Consider the following 15,834-nt stretch of genomic DNA (forward strand, 5'->3'; position numbering starts at 1 on the left):
CAAAATGAACCGAACAAGTGCCCCGTGGCCTGTCCTCTGCAAGCCTGGCACGATGCCTTGCCTACCTTCACCTGTGGGGACAGGGCTTGCTATTAACCTGAAGTGCATTTGTCTGTCCTGGAGTGCCAGGGAATTATGGCACTATTGCACCATCAGATCAGGAGTGGACTGCTTTCAAAAGACAACTGGCTGCTACTGCTGCTAATATAAAAAAAAAAAAGCCAAGGGAAACAATAATGGAAGGATAACTCCCACATGAGGAGGGTTCGGTTTTGTCTTTTCAAGTGTTTTGTTGTAATGCAACATGCCATGATTTTTATTTATTCATTTTAACGGACACAGTATCTGACTGATGCTGTAAGCCAAGGCCCTACGTGAGCATAATCTGCATTTACGTCGTCAAGAAGCTCATTTTAAGCACCGTATTACCAGGGTTCCACTGACTTGGAGGCTTCTGGTTTATAAAGTCTCTCCATGGCAAAGAGCTGCTGCTAAGTGTAACCGTGGTTTCTTCTTCTGAGTCAACGCACTGGCTAGAACTCCAGTTTCAGAGGGGTTTTCCAGCCTGAGCTCCCATACAACTTAGTGCAAAAAGACCTTCACCACTCTCCATCTCAAAGCAAATAAAACCAGCCTGTACAAACCAATCAGTGATACAACTTGGTGAAAAGGAGGAGCAGCACAGACTGGACCACAGGACAATGAGCTAGAAATACCTTCTTTTCTATAGCAGTTCACTTCCCTGTGGTTTTGGGCAAATCACTTAACTTTCCCCACAGTTACCTACTTGTACAAGGAGGGTAATTATACGCAGTTTCTTTCCTTGCTGAAAAGCAACTTGGTGTATTAGAGAACTTTAAAGTAAGGGAGGGGGGTGAGGTGTAATTATGAAAGCTTTCTAAACTCTTTAGAACACTCCAGTGTGTAATATCTACCTTGCCATTCCCAGCTCCGAACCCTAACACTGTCACTTGGGAGCAGCAGTTGCTCTTGATCTGCTAAAGACAGCAATACCATTTTAATTAGCAGGAAAAAAGCTGAGCATACTGGAAACATATCACTGCATGGAGCACCCCACACAGAAATCACTCAGTATCGTCCAGTACCTGTCTATCATAAGCAAATCTGTCCTACCCCCTGAGGAGGAGGAAAAAAAAAAGACACGTCTCCTTCACTGTGCCAGAGAGTGTATTTTCTTCATCCATCAGGCTTAACATACCATTAGAGCCATCCTGATAAAATTTTAGCAATGGGAATCTTAAAAGCTGCAGGCTACAGAGAGAGCACATTTTTGATAGCCCAGTATCTTCTCCCAATTACTCTTTGTCAGCTCACTCTCAAGATCCGTATCTCACTGAAGGTCAATTGTGGTTGAAAACATCCAGTACAGACTCATTCCTGATAAGAGTAAAAATAATGAAGACATACCCATCCCGAAACAGTGCCTGCCCAGACTGAGTAGGAAACCCAAACAGGCTCCCTTTCTGATTTCAGCCAGCAGGACAAATGTCACAGTTGAGAGGGACACGGAAAAGAAAAGAAGGGAGTGAAAGAGAGATGGTGTGCTTTTACAGCAGCCTGTGATTGCTGTCGTGTCACCGTTCCCCCGAGCGTTTGCCCTTCTGCAGAGGGATCTGAGAAAGAACAGTCTCACACACTAACTAGGAGGCAACTGCCTGAAAAGCCATTCTGGGCCTGAAGAGTGGGAAAGGAAGCTGCATCGTCATCTTCCAGCCCACTTCGCAGGGCAGACATTTTTATTTAGGGAGTGGGAACATTCATTATTCAGTTTGAGTGGAGACAGAAATACCAAGGGCAATGTAAGTTACTCTACTAGCGTACAGCTGTCGGGACAGAGGTATCGCAACACAATCACAGCAATCCATTTTCATGAGTAGGTGATGTCTTAAAAGAGTCACTCTGAATTTGGCAACCTTCATGTCAAAGGAAATGAATACTGTAATGAAAACATAGTGGGAAAAGTCTAAAGATATCCTTAAAACACAATTGCAGATGAACACGGTTTTCTGCATTCACTGTTCTCTATCACCACAGTCATCTCCTTTTTTTTTCCACGCAGGAGAATAGGATCTTGACCAATTCTATGAAAACTACCACCCCGTGAATCCCAGAGACCATGAGGCAGCCTCCCACGCTCTCGGCTGGATGTCCTCCTCAACTAATAATCAACTGTTGCTTCCCAGCGCCTAAGATCCACCAAGAGCACTGTATCGGAAGGCATCTGAGAAAGCAGCTCAAGGGTGAAAAATAGCAAGTTCTAGCACCCAAAAGCAAAGGTAGAGAGTAGACGTTGGGAACAAATTATGTCAAAGAAATTATTAAATAAAACGAGAGAAACATTAACATTTTTCAGCAGAAATGTCTGAAAACGAGTACAAGGATGTGAAGAATTTTTCCTTAAACCAAGAAGGACAATCCTATTGAGAGGTCTGCAGAGAAGTGAAGTACTTTGTTTCAGTACTCCTTACGGACAATAACGGGAAACTCTTCATCAAGGGATATTCTCTCGTGGGAAATCAAGAAATGGTTTGCAGATAGAGAAGTCTCTAAGGAATAGACAATTTAAGGACCTTTGCAGTTCAGAAAATCTTAAAAACAAAGCGGTGAGGCTCTGGAACACTGACCTCACTCAGAGCTCCTATCCCACAACAGGTAAATGATACTTGGATACAGACACCACGGAATAAACAAGTGTAATTCAAGGATTACAGTTGGTGGACGCTTATTTGAGTCGAGAAGCTGGACAATGAGGTCAATTAAAAGACAAGCGAGTATGTGAAACAGCACGACTCACACAGAGCAAAGCAGCGCCGCGTTGTAAAGGTAAATAACGTCCCTCTACTCCTTTGAATTTGACAAATGCCAAAGTGAAAGATCCAGTAGATACCGTAGATCTGGGTTTTTGAACGACAATCCCCAGTTAAATAATTATTTTTAAGGTTAAGATTCTGCCAAGAAATGAAAAGCAAGTTTCTGACAAGAAGAGGATACCTCTGTCTCTCCTGGAGAGAAAGGCCCTGGATGTCAGTGTCAGAGATTCTATCAGCACACTCGTACTCGGAAGCCAAGCGACAGGAGGCAGGTGGATGAACTACACGCTGTCAGCAGATACCACTGCACTAAGCTGAAAGCACTGATCCATTCAAGGCAGTAACAGCAGCTCAGGATCTGCCCTGCCAGACCCTCAGCACCTACTTCAGCACCTGCAACCGCGCACTAAGGCTGCAAGTCAGATCGGCTCACCAATCCTGCTGATAACATTCATTTTCAGGGGGGTTAATTTTCAGTGGAATCACTGAACTGATTCAGCTCACAGGACAACCGCCCCATCTCTAGAGTTCACAAAACAGAAGAGTCTTGTGAGAGCAGCTTATTTCTCACAGTAGCTTGAAATGACCGTAGGACCATGCCCAAAAAGCAGCAAAGCAGTTTAATATTCAGTTTCCACTTGGGCAACAACTGGAGCCACCATAGGAGACAACAAAGCCCAGGCAACGCTGCCACCAAACCATTTGCCAAATAACCAGGCTCCTTTTCCTGATGCCTTTGCAGTTGGCACTTTGGTCACGCAAAACAAACCTTTTCCCTCTAGACACCAGACGCCTATGGCTACCAGTGAGCTTTTATATGATTTGAGTATCTCTCAGCTAGTAACTGGACTGAGGCACATTTCTGGGGATCACCAAACCATTATCCGTAATTACTAAGCTGGGCCAGCATTCACAGTGGTGATTTAGCTAAAAAAGGTCCCATCTCAATATCCTGAACCATCCACTCTCCACATCTAATTTGTTCTGAAACTACACTTCAGCGATCTGGCAACGCCACCCTGTCTGCACGATGAGCCTCCTTCCATGCCAGTGGCCTAGGCAATGAAAGGTTGTTCCTTATTTTCCAAGAATATACAGTTATTGGAGTTTTGTCACTGCATTTGAAGAGCTGATCCAAGGGGCTAATTCGTCCTTTCTTCTAGAATGATCTTATGTAAAGAGAACAATTCCTCCACACAGAATTCCTGCTTAACCAACCCTTCTGACTGGAGTCTCACAGAGCAAAGAGGAGACAAAATGCGAAGTGCCCAAATTCCTAGGGATTCCAAGAACATTCCCTTGTCTACCTACACAGACTTAGCTCCCTCAAGTTAGTCTTGGTCAGCAAAACTCACAGGAGAGTGATGTCTGTCCATAACTTCTTAAATCCCTTCTACTAAGAATTATGCCAGTAGGTGATCATTTCCCTCCTCCGTCCAGAGCCCAGAGTAGATCCAACCATGCCAGGTTCACTCCCAAACGGCCTCAGGGACCAGAAGGCACAGAAATACTTTAGTTCTCCTCCACCCTTCATGTGTTATCAGTTGAGATGTAGCTGGTGCTTGTGGCACTTTCAGCCATTGCTTAAGAGCAGGGAGGCAATATGGTCCACCCTCTTGTTCTCTTAAGGGAGGAGAAAGAGGGCAGGCCCAGCAAAGGAACAACTGGAATTGTCACACCTTGATGTAAAGCTCCCATCACTCACTTCAGGCCCATCTATCCCTCTCTGCTATGGACCATTTCAGCTACTGTGCAGGTTTCTTTCACCTCCCTACACTTAGGCTATAGATCACATAGATTTGTGTAGATGTTTTCCTGGGTTTGTTATTCTGCAGAACTAGACGTCAGGCACCAAACAGAACTGAAGCAGAGATTAAAGAGAAGAGAAAGAAGCCAGGTTTAGTGACCATAACACGTGCTGTAGAGGAGACACTATAAAAGGACTAAATATCCACCCCACCAGAGCACATTTGCAATGCACACATTTCTGGCTACTGAAGTACTGTGCCAAACATGGCAGTAAATCCTCAGCTGCTTGGCAGATCTTCTCAACACAAACACTACTGAAACCAAGGAACAAACGCATCCAAAAATTCTTTTTCTGGGATCCGCTTGCTAAGGGAATGCTCAATAAATGTAATTCAAAGTAGGTTGGTACTTCATGGAAATGCTTAAGAGTCAAAACCTTCCTCGCCCCAAAATAAAGAAATAATTCATTAGAATTTCTACAGTTCTCCAATGCAATTGATAATCTGCTTTGCAGAAACCAGAGCGGTAACTAGCCTAGGGTGGCAGCACCGGTTCGGAACACGCACTCAAAGGATTCACTCACCAATTAACATTGATTCTCTCTGGTACTCTTTGCTGAGGTGGCAGCGCTGGGTCACACAGGACACGTATCTCTCCAGAACATACCAGCACATTTCATAGTAGAAAGGATAACGGAATTTGGCATGCACCTGAAAGCAAGATCGAGACAGTCAGTCCACGGGGAAGGGAGACAAGTTTGCAGCACAAGGGCCAGTCATCATTCTCATCATGTTATCAAGAGCACAAAACAGTATGCAGGAGGGGGAGGGGAGAGAGAGGGTGGGAGCCGAGTGAGATGTATGCCTTCAGCATACGAAATGAGGAGCCTGCCTGCCTGCCTGCCATGATAGCATCATTTCGTGGTTCACTAATTTGTATCCTCTTGGGGTGGTGGGAGAGGAAAGGGTTTGTGTTCTCGTGAAATTATGAAACTGATGGATGGCCCCTATGGTATTACATACCTACTGTGTAAACATAGGGTGGTCACATACAGATGTTAGTCTCTAAAATTCAAAAGGCTTTTTTTAATTTTCTAAACACTATGACATGATTTTTATGAAAATGGCAGCGTTACCTAAAATGAGTCAAGCAGGAAATACATCTTCTTCATTTATGGTCTCCACAACAATTTGATTAAACAAATGATCACACACATTCAAAGTAAAAATCCCTTATGTGGTATACTCTTAACATCTTGGTAGCGAGTTAGCTTTGCCACAAACAGAATAGAAAAGCAAGATTTTGACAAAAGATCCCATCAAGCTGTGCACTTTTTCTTACACCTCAGACCTGTTCTTCTCCCACAAAAAGCTTATTCTCCAACACTGCGTATTTGCGAGATTATTTCAGATTCAAAAGTAAACAAAGTGAGTTTCCTTCCTTTCCAGCATAGTTTTCTATCCATGGGAGGTCGCTGTACCAAAGAAGAACCTGTGAAGTTCCTAAAATGCAAGGACATGTGTGTATCTATTGTGATGTGTTAAAAACGGACGCCATGCATCTTGCATGCACTTGTACTTACACCCTACACTTCTTTCTCCCGGTGGCACAGAAATTTGCATTTTGCAGGCTTGTGTGCAAGCACTGCACTGGGATTACAGGAACTGCTTCCAGATATTCTATGCATATTAACTGCTCACCTAGCCAAGAGGCATCCACCCACCTTCAGTGGAAAGCTGGACCGCACCAGAAAGGAGCATGATCTTAGAAAGCCATATTTAAAAATACAAACCCAAAACACCACCCCAGACCACCCAAGAAAACCAGTGAAGTCTAAACAGAACCACTGACGCAGCACCTGGAAACTTGGGTTCAGCTCAGCAAAGCAGGCGCTGCCGAAACAACTGCGTGGCGATGTAAGCGCTGAGCACACCAAATAAACTGTCCCCAAGGTGGACGAAGAACTTGCTTCTGTTCCCATGGCACAGGAAGTGCAAACACTTTTAGCAGTAAAACAAAATGTAACAATGGGAAAATATACTGTACTGTCCCACTAAATCTATCACAGTGTAGGATTTAAATACCCCACGGCGATTCCCAGAAGTTAAGAGCTCTTGAATTCCACACCAATGGAGCTGGCAAATCTTAACTGCACGTTGCTATGGGTCTGGCACCCAGCAACACTGCACCCTTTCAAATGTTACCCTGTGTTGTTCACTACAGAGCACACACACCAAAACACAGAAGGATAAAAAAAAAGCACGAACCAAGCAGCATCCCCCTAAATGTGAGAACATTTAACCCAGGGCCTTTTTGCATTGGAGAGTATCTTTCCTTCAGTTTAGTTATTTGTCATAAGGAAGAGATGGAGTCACTTATCACTATTACGGAACACAAGGGAAATTAGCCATGCTAAAATATATGCTAATAAAGGAACTCAAATTTTTCCAAGAGAGCACTGCAGGAAACAAAATTTGCAAAGAATTGACTTACAAACAGGAAGCCGCCTTCCACCCCTCAGCCTTCAAAAGGTTTTCAGCCACAAGCCTGGGAATATTAAAGACATCATTGCTCAACATTTGTTGACAGATTCTGAGCTTCACCAAATTTAGTTGTTACCAATGTTAATTCAATGTGAAAGACAAGGCAGTAATGCATGCAGTGCTCCCATTACGTGTATCAATCTTTAATATTCAATTTGAGTTCCTAATTGCCTCGCTATCCATGCTCCAACCCACAGCAAACCCCTCCATGCCTCTGCAGCTCACTACTTGCCCGAGAAAGCTCTGCTTTCACAACCTGCAGCAGTAAGAGCTACCATTCGTAGCAAAGATACCGTGCAAAGATCTACGGCGCCTTCTGCCAATAACGCAAGTCTCACAGTGCTTTAAAAAGCTTTGAAACTTTGCCTTCTGGAGAAGTAGAGAGGAGTACGCTCTTCGTGATATCCCTGGACATTTACTAACTATGGAGGTGAACTGCATCCTGTAGATGTCCATACTCTGTCCATTGTACACTTAGGGTCAAATGAACTCACTGGGGGTGGGGTGGGGTGGAGGAGGAATAAAAGAAAGAAAGGGAGAAATTAAAAGTGTTCTGTGATCAATTTGAAGTGTAATATCTGACCCGGACACTGCCAGAGGACTAAATTCCCTACCAGCAGGGAAATAAACTAGATCATCTAATAGGCATTTCCAGCTCTAACTTCTGTGATTAATAATTTACAATTCACTGAATAAATTTTTTAATTATTCCTGTACAGTGAGAAAAATCCTCTCTGGAATATGATCCATTTCTTCAGCTAAACTGAAATTATTTGGAGACTTATATCCCTCTCCAAAAAACAAAACAAAAACCCTAAGCAAGTAAGGCACACATTTTCCTTAAGACAGTGTTAGTCTCTTCCACGTCATCCATTAAATCATTACAAACTCCACTTGTGCTTAATCCATCTAATCACAACACTGAAAAACAATTTCTGATTATTTACAAAACAATTAATCTCTCCTCTTCAAACACCTTCTTCCATTCCAGAAAACAAAAATCAGTAGCAAACACAATCATCTGTGAGTGACCACCTTACGTAGGTATTTGGGTGCTTTTGTCTCTCTCCATGTTCAAGCATTTTACACAGTTAAATTTAGATGAGTTGGGAGTAAGTTTGACACATTCTTCCTCTTCGGCAATACCGAGCTGTAACACCCCTATGCCAAGATGATGAATCTCTGCGTGGCAGCCTGCTTTGCAGTTATTCAAGCTGGTCTAGCAGAGAGCTAAACAGCTTGGCCTATTTGACTAGCCATTAATTGGCCTCCAGGAAAGCCAGACTGCAAAATGAGAGTCTCTACAAACTGTAAGGCTGGAGAATATTTGTTTACCTCAATTGCACATTAGGAGCTGTTTCCAACAATACACATGTTTTTTATTACTCCTTAAAACTATTTTTAAATGGCTATAACCCTCTTAAAAAGTCTCCCAGGGATATGAGAAATTAAGCTAGAATAAGCATGACAAGTATATAAAATAGGCAATTTTATCAGGCTGTAAATCAGCATTCCCATTTCAACCATGTATTTATTCTTGTCTTAGCTGCTAAGACAGTAACAACTACACCTAGCATAAAAATTACTGGGAATATCAGCAATCAAAGATGATTAAGCATTATATAGCAGGTTTAAACACAGTGAAACCTCCATGAAATTGCTTTGTGGAAAACGAAGAGGGGAAACACACCTGTATTACACTTTGATGGGAGTGTGGCAAATTACTTCGTCAATCACATCGTGTAATTTACTTCTGAGCTATACACAATAGAAAGATCAATACTGATGAGAAACTCATTTGCAGTATGTTCACACTGGCAAATTTGTGTGAACTACCTACTGTACCCAGCCTGCACACCAGCCAGCCTATGAATAGAATTGTTTCAAAGACATTATTTGCTTTGCCAATCACATTTTGTAAAGTGTACACACTGGAATCCTGTTTGGAAAACATTTACCTCTGCAAGATTCCTGCATGATATTTTTAGGTTCGGGGGGTGGGGTGTTATTATTTCTAAATGGCAGTATTGATTTTCCTGCCTTTTATCAAACTTCTGATTGTCTTAGTTGCACGGCTTGTGTTTTGTTTCTGTCTAGAAATTCTTTCTCTTCTTCAACTGTTGACAACAGCTTTCTTATTACCCGGCTGCCTACAAGCCCAAGCCTGTGAGCACAGGTACAGGCTGTGCGTCACACACTGCCAGCACACATACAAGCGCTGAAATGGTTTCGGTGAAGTCGTGGAGATTCTGGGCTGTTGGCTTCCGTTAGTCTCTTTTTTTAAAGCACTTTATTGTTTTCTCTCCAAAAATACTTAAGAACTACACAGACTGAAGAAAGTCTAAACCAAAAATGACAAGAGCAACAGTCTGATTTGGCATTTCCAAGTGTCCAGCAGCCCCTTCCAAAAAACCCCGTCAGGACCTTGTCAAAGAGGCAGATAGCCAGCTCACAGAACCTGCCCAAAGGACCACGCCGCGAGTGACTTTTCAAAGGCGTTTCAGCCTAACGGGCTCGGTAAGTTCCTAAAAGTTACCAAAATACTCAGCTGTTGCGGGGAAATCTGCCTCTTGGTGTAACAGCTTGGGCGACCAAAGCCGCACCCAGCTTCCCAAGGAGAAGGGCCTGACATGAAGCACTGCCCAGCAGTTACAACCCAGGGCTGTGATCTTTGGCTGCTCAAATCCCGCGGGAACAATATGTCAGCTCTTCCACTACTTCAGGAAAAGGAGGGTTCCCTTCCCATCTTCCCCACAGACATCAATGGAAACACCTTGTTTCTGGCATCAATTCGTTCTCCATGCAAGCTGCCTGTGCTGGCAGCATTCCTGGCAACACCATGTGCCCCTCCGGAGCACCTGCAGTGTATATACCCAGCAGAGTTCCTCCTGATGGTCACTCTGACACCCCCCCATGCCCAGCACCTCTGTCCAGCTGCAGGGACCCCCCTTCCTGCTTCTGCCATCACTACCTTTTCCGGTCCCTCTACTCTTAAGGCACCTGACATTCTTGCCTTGGGACACTCCAAAGCCAGGCTCAACCCCACCCTGGTCCTACCCCCACTTCTGCTCTCTGCTACATTCCCCCTGTCCTAATTCCCCTAATTTCAGCTCTTGTCTTCATCTCTCTTCCACCGAGAATTACTTTTTCTGTTAAATATTCCTTCTCTTCATTACAGTCACCCCAGGAAACCAACTGCTCCCACCACATTTTGCAGCGTGAAGTGAGGAATCAGCCCCTCCCAACAGAGCGCTGGCAAAGAGGCTGGGGGCAGGACACCCTTCCTCTCGCTGAGTCAAGGACACATTTTGAAACAACACATGTATCTGATTCAGGCCTGCGCACTTCCATTGCAAAGAGAGTGATTTGGGGTAAAAGCCCACTTGGAGCCAGAACTGTGGCCTCTTGTAGAGGTGAACAACAGTGAACTGCACCGATGCCCCAGACATTCCGTTTTAAGACTCTCTTAGTGAAGAGGAGTTGCCACTTCCTGCCATTCTGCCAGCCCAAATCTCCACTGTCACTGTAGCTGGCACCCGTGGCAGTGGTTTACCAGCACTCTCTCAGTGCAATGTCCCCAAAAGAGTCAGCCACAAAGTCCCCATCTGAATCTGCATCCCACTGGTCCGTTTTTGCACCAGCATGCTAGGATGGCCTGGCACTGCTCATTTAACAGCCCACAAAACCCATGGCACTTCCTTCAGATTCCGCTACGTTACGAAACTGCAAACTATATGATGACTATCAGGATATTTGGATTATCAGGAAGAAGTTCTTCCCGGGGAGGGTGGGGAGGCACTGGGACAGGTTGCCCAGAGAAGCTGTGGATGCGCCATCCCTGGAAGTGTCCAAGGCCAGGCTGGATGAGGCTTGGAGCAACCTGGTCTAGTGGAAGGTGTCCCTGCCCATGGCAGGGGGTGGGACTGGGTGGGCTTTAAGGTCCCTTCCAACTCAAACCAGTCTGTGATTCTATGATGAGGTGGCCCATATATTAAGGATAATTTTTTCACTCCCAACGAAGAGGCCGCGCAGTAACCTCCTCCAAGATGTAATACTGTCTCCCATCAGGTGGATGCTACAGCCAGATGAACGTCACAGATTAACAGCCTGCCCTAGACTCTCTTTGTTCCAAGAAATTCTTGCACAGTATCAAGTCACCGTAGAAGAAAACCCTGCAGAGTACATAAGTCATTTCACACACAACCTCTGTGCAGCTCTGTCAACTCAGCTGTGGACAGCAGAACCATCCTAGTCCCATTCCTCCTCCAGGCTCGGGCATCCGCTCCGGGTGTGCAGGGAGCAGGGGGTTACCAGAAGTACTGGTACAAAGGGCTGCAAAGCGCAACATGTTTTTGTGCAAAAGGGAAGATGTTTATGAAAGCTTAACAGGCAGACAAAAGACACAGAAGGGACACGTCTGTGGGAAGTAGGGAAAAACAGATGAGTAAGTCCCACTAAAAATAGCCAACATTTGAAAGTCTCATTACTTCACGTTTACCTCTTGTTTCAACAACTCTGACACGGAGATCCCGTCAGTTCTTGTTTGTCAGAAGGGAATATGAGAAAGAGACTATGACAGATCATAGTCACAAAGAACGGTTCAGTTAAAAAGAGAATCAAGCATCCTTACCCTTGTTCTGTCCTCAATTTCGTAGATGCGAAGCTGCATGGGAACATTAAAGCTATGCAGGATATTTCCACCAAACACCAGAGAATCTACTGGAGTATAAACCGCATGTATCCACCCTAAAGAGGGAAAGCAAAGAACTGAGAATGCCTCATGCTACGTAGTATTACAGAGCAATTCATAACCAAGATTTAACAACCCCATCAACCCCATTCTGCAGGGGACGAGGTTTAAGCAGCGAGAGGTTAAATGGTACACTCGTAGCCCCACTTTAAGACTAGTCATAGCAGAAGAACGGCATCTTATGATGTACAGTCTTACAACCCCCTGTAAATCGGGTTCTTCTATTTGTTCACAGAAGAGTTACAGTGTTCACTGAGAGCACACAAGCTTGTGACTCAACCACATCCATGACTAAGAAGTAAATTCAGTCTGTTCGGTACGCTGGGCTCTCAGATGTATCTACTGGCACCTCCAGAACGGCTGCAAATCGTCGTGGTGGTGGGCTAGGGCTGCAGAACTGGTCTGAGTCACAAACTTCTTTCACACCAGCACCACAGCATACATCTGCAGATGCCGACAATTGCAGGTTCCTACCAGCTCTCCTTCCAAGTTTCATATCCTATTAGCAACTTCCTGAAGAAACTGAAAAATCTTGTTCGCTGCAAGCCCCAAGTTAAGGGACTTAACATTTCCAGATCTGGAGCTGATGAGACTCTTCTGACCCAGTCCTGCAAGGGACTGAATTCCTCTCACAAGCTCCAAAGCGAGGAAAGAATTTTCTAGCTCAACAAAAATCCAGGCATAGCAGTTCAGGCAGCCACACACCAGCTCTTCTGCCTTCTGCATTGTTTGCTTGGTACGTCAGGACTGGCTGTGCAAGACTGTAGCCTCTGATCTCTGCAGTGAAAAAGGAATCGATCCTGCTAATGATCTGGGACCCACAGAGACCTGACACTTTTTTTTCTTCTTCTTCTTTTTTTAATGAAAAGCATTACAATTTATACACCAGCAGACAGCAAAGCAACATAGGGGGCAGTCAATTTTCTCCTAACTGTGCAGTACTTTCCATTAAAGCTGTGGCAGCTTTCCTTCACTTCAGGATCAGCGAGGGAGCAGGAAAATGCCTTTCAGCCTAAAGGGTTCTCCAGTTAGCAGCCACGAAAGCTCTCCCCCGCACCAATCCTTCCACCACAGAGACCTGCAAAGCTGTATCTGAGAAGTCCTTGGGCCACAGCAGAGGGCAGAACCGGGGCTTTCATTTAAGGGCTTATCAGTAGGAGAGAGACACGAGGGAAAAGAGTTCAGCACTAGAAATCTCTCCCTGGAAACACAAGCTCATCACTCTGGATCCATTTTTTCTGAATTTCAGAATGACGGGATGGCTGAGCTTGGAAAGGACCTCTGAGGGTCACTGGTCCAACTCCCCTGGTCCAGCAGGGCCACCTAGAGCCAGCTGCCCAGAACTAGGTCCAGATGGCTTTTCGGTGTCTCCTTGGATGGAGACTCCACAACCCCTCTGAGTAACCTGTTCCAGTGCTCAATTTACAGCTCTGATTTCACGTGATCAATGCGATGTGTATAAAAAGTAAGTGGCTCAAAGCTCTGGCATCTCTCAGTATTATCGCATCTTTCCTGCTCCAGACACAGAGTCACTATCAACGATCCAGTCCATTTTTTACTTCCAAATCAAGAACAACCAACTAGAGAAGACTTTTTTTTTCCATGTAAGGGTGGTATGGCAACTCCATGCATCAACACTATAAAAATTCTTCACAACGGAAGTAGTTCACCACCTCACACGAAATACATCAGTCTGTACAAAGAGCAAACTACTAGAAAAATAAATTATCTTCCCGATCCTAGTCTTTGGGAAGCAAAAAAGATCCAAGGTCAAGGAAGCTGGGACTACGGCTTCCACTAGGTAATCAAGGATTTATGTGGCTGGGGGAAAGAACAGAAACCACATGCTTAGGCCAATCTCTTGCTGAGTCCCCAAAGCCAACCTACTGGATAGGTGCTGAAACACAGGGTCAGTCTGAGTGGTAATTCAGCTTAATTGTCAGTGTTAGAGATGAACCAACCAAAGCTCAAAGAAGTGAGATGACTGTCCAAAGCCACACAACTGAGCGGGGGCAGGAGACAGGTCAGAAATCGCCAATTAGCAACAGAACACTGAGGAGTCCTCACTGCTTCCCACTGCAGTTCTCAGCACAGATCAGTCAGTGTACAAACACTGTTATTTTAATGGAATGAACAACATTATTCTAAATACAATTTGCTATCAAACATTTACAACTTAAGTAAAAGGAGTAACTGAGCTGAAACCTGGCTTTCTAGTTCTATATGAAAGGCAGAAAGGAGATATCCAACATGAAATATCATTGAGAAATATCATGAAATATCATGAGATATCCATTCATAAAATGAAATCACATCAACACAGTTGTTCCTCGAGTGTATGCTTTGACTACAATCACACAGCAGCCTCCTCCTACAAATTATACTTCCTCAGAGAAAATGTCACACTGCAGTGCAGTTGGTTTCACTGTTTCTTTCTCTTTGGGCGTTTCAGTCTCATCACACCTTCCTTGACCTTTCGACTCTGCTCCCAGGAGATGCCAAGGGCATGTGTGTTAGTAACCTCTAGACTGCCTCCGCAGCAGTCCCAGCATTTTGGGGAGGAATGTGAAAGGTTCTATCTCTGGCTGGAGTCAACGTTCTAACAAATGTGTCCCAGACATGGCAAACCCTGAACAGAAAGATGAACGAACACGAATATAGTTTCAGTCCTGTGTTGGTGAAGAGCTGGTAGAGGTGCAAACTGAAAGTCTTCCCTAAAGTATCTGAGGTAACCTCTGGTTCTGCAGATAAGGTATTTAATTCCCTACTTACATTTATAATCTAGGTCTAAACTCATCTCACAAACAATTAGTACCTTCATCTCCTAACTTTTGAACTAACAGCACTAGATCCTTCAAGATGCAGGTATTCTAGTAACAAGACTGGAAATACTGCTTTTGATGACACAGTTCTCAATAACAAAACCATGTAATAACAAAGCTCCAAAATCCATCAAGGTTGGGGAAATAAAAATAAGCCAGAGACCAAGCATCAGTCATTAACTGTGAAGTCCTTGGAAGTAAAGTTCCTACCCATAGCCAACACAGTGCGTAGGGTGGTCTCCAGGCACAGCTCAGAGAGGAGCAAGGACAACGCCCACGGTACCATCCCTCTGCTGTTGAACAAGGTTGAGCAAGGCACAGGGCAGAGACCCAGGGAATCCCCAGATCCCCAGCAGTTCATGTGCTCCCACAGGCAGGATCCAGCTCGCAGCCCCTCTGCCAGCTACAGGACACAGCCCTGAGACAGGAGTCAACCGCTCATAAGGCAGATTTTGGCCACTCAGCTTTTTCAGGCACGCTGCATCCCAAAATAGTTTTGCCTTGCCTGAAGAACGTACGTGTGATATTGGAACTGCAGTGACACAAGCACCAAGGGTGTATTCCAGGGACACAGGACACTATGGGCAAGATTAGACAAGAAAGGTGGAGAAGTGACAAGGTAGAAAACCCCAGTAAGACTGGCACAGAGGTTGAAAAGGGGGAAAAATAAAAATAAATCTCCTGTTCTAATATTACCAAGACTGTGTACAGAGAAAAACTGAAGAGGCCAGCACCAGAAAAGTAAAGTAGGAGGAAACAGACGAGCAGGAAGCAGGAAACAGTTTCCAGGAAATGGGTTCTGAGAGCAGACAAGCTTGGATGGCACACTCAGTTCATCCCACAGCTTCGACACAAGCACGACTCGGCAACAAACTGAGGAGGAGGATGTTCGTTGTGAGCATCTGCAAACAAGACAACCATCTTCTAAGCTTCCCAATTACGCAGGTTTGTAAAGAGGAAGACAGACCTCCAGAACAGGCACCAGCCGCACGTACGCGTAAGACAAAAAGGACGGCCAAGGGGATTGCTTCCGCAACATCCACACCTACACATCCCGCCGGCCCCACCTTCGCTGTGCCGTTACTTGTCGAGGGGCTGACAGCTCTGCTGGCATGTATGACCACGTCACCCTCTGCCGG

General features: G+C 44.8%; 1 protein-coding gene across 1 annotated transcript in view; it reads right to left on the reverse strand.

Moving 5' to 3' along the window:
• LOC104509627 (lysine-specific demethylase 2B-like) overlaps nucleotides 1-15,834 on the reverse strand; it is a gene marked incomplete at both ends in the record, with an annotated part of 35,411 nt that overhangs the window by 11,620 nt on the left and 7,957 nt on the right. The window contains 2 exons of the mRNA XM_010151634.1: nucleotides 5,164-5,290; nucleotides 11,754-11,869. Of these exons, the coding sequence (XP_010149936.1) occupies nucleotides 5,164-5,290; nucleotides 11,754-11,869 (243 nt within the window). The remainder of the gene's footprint in view (nucleotides 1-5,163; nucleotides 5,291-11,753; nucleotides 11,870-15,834) is intronic.

The sequence above is a fragment of the Eurypyga helias genome, unplaced genomic scaffold (genome assembly GCF_000690775.1).
Source record: "Eurypyga helias isolate BGI_N326 unplaced genomic scaffold, ASM69077v1 scaffold5390, whole genome shotgun sequence".
NCBI lineage: Eukaryota > Metazoa > Chordata > Aves > Eurypygiformes > Eurypygidae > Eurypyga > Eurypyga helias.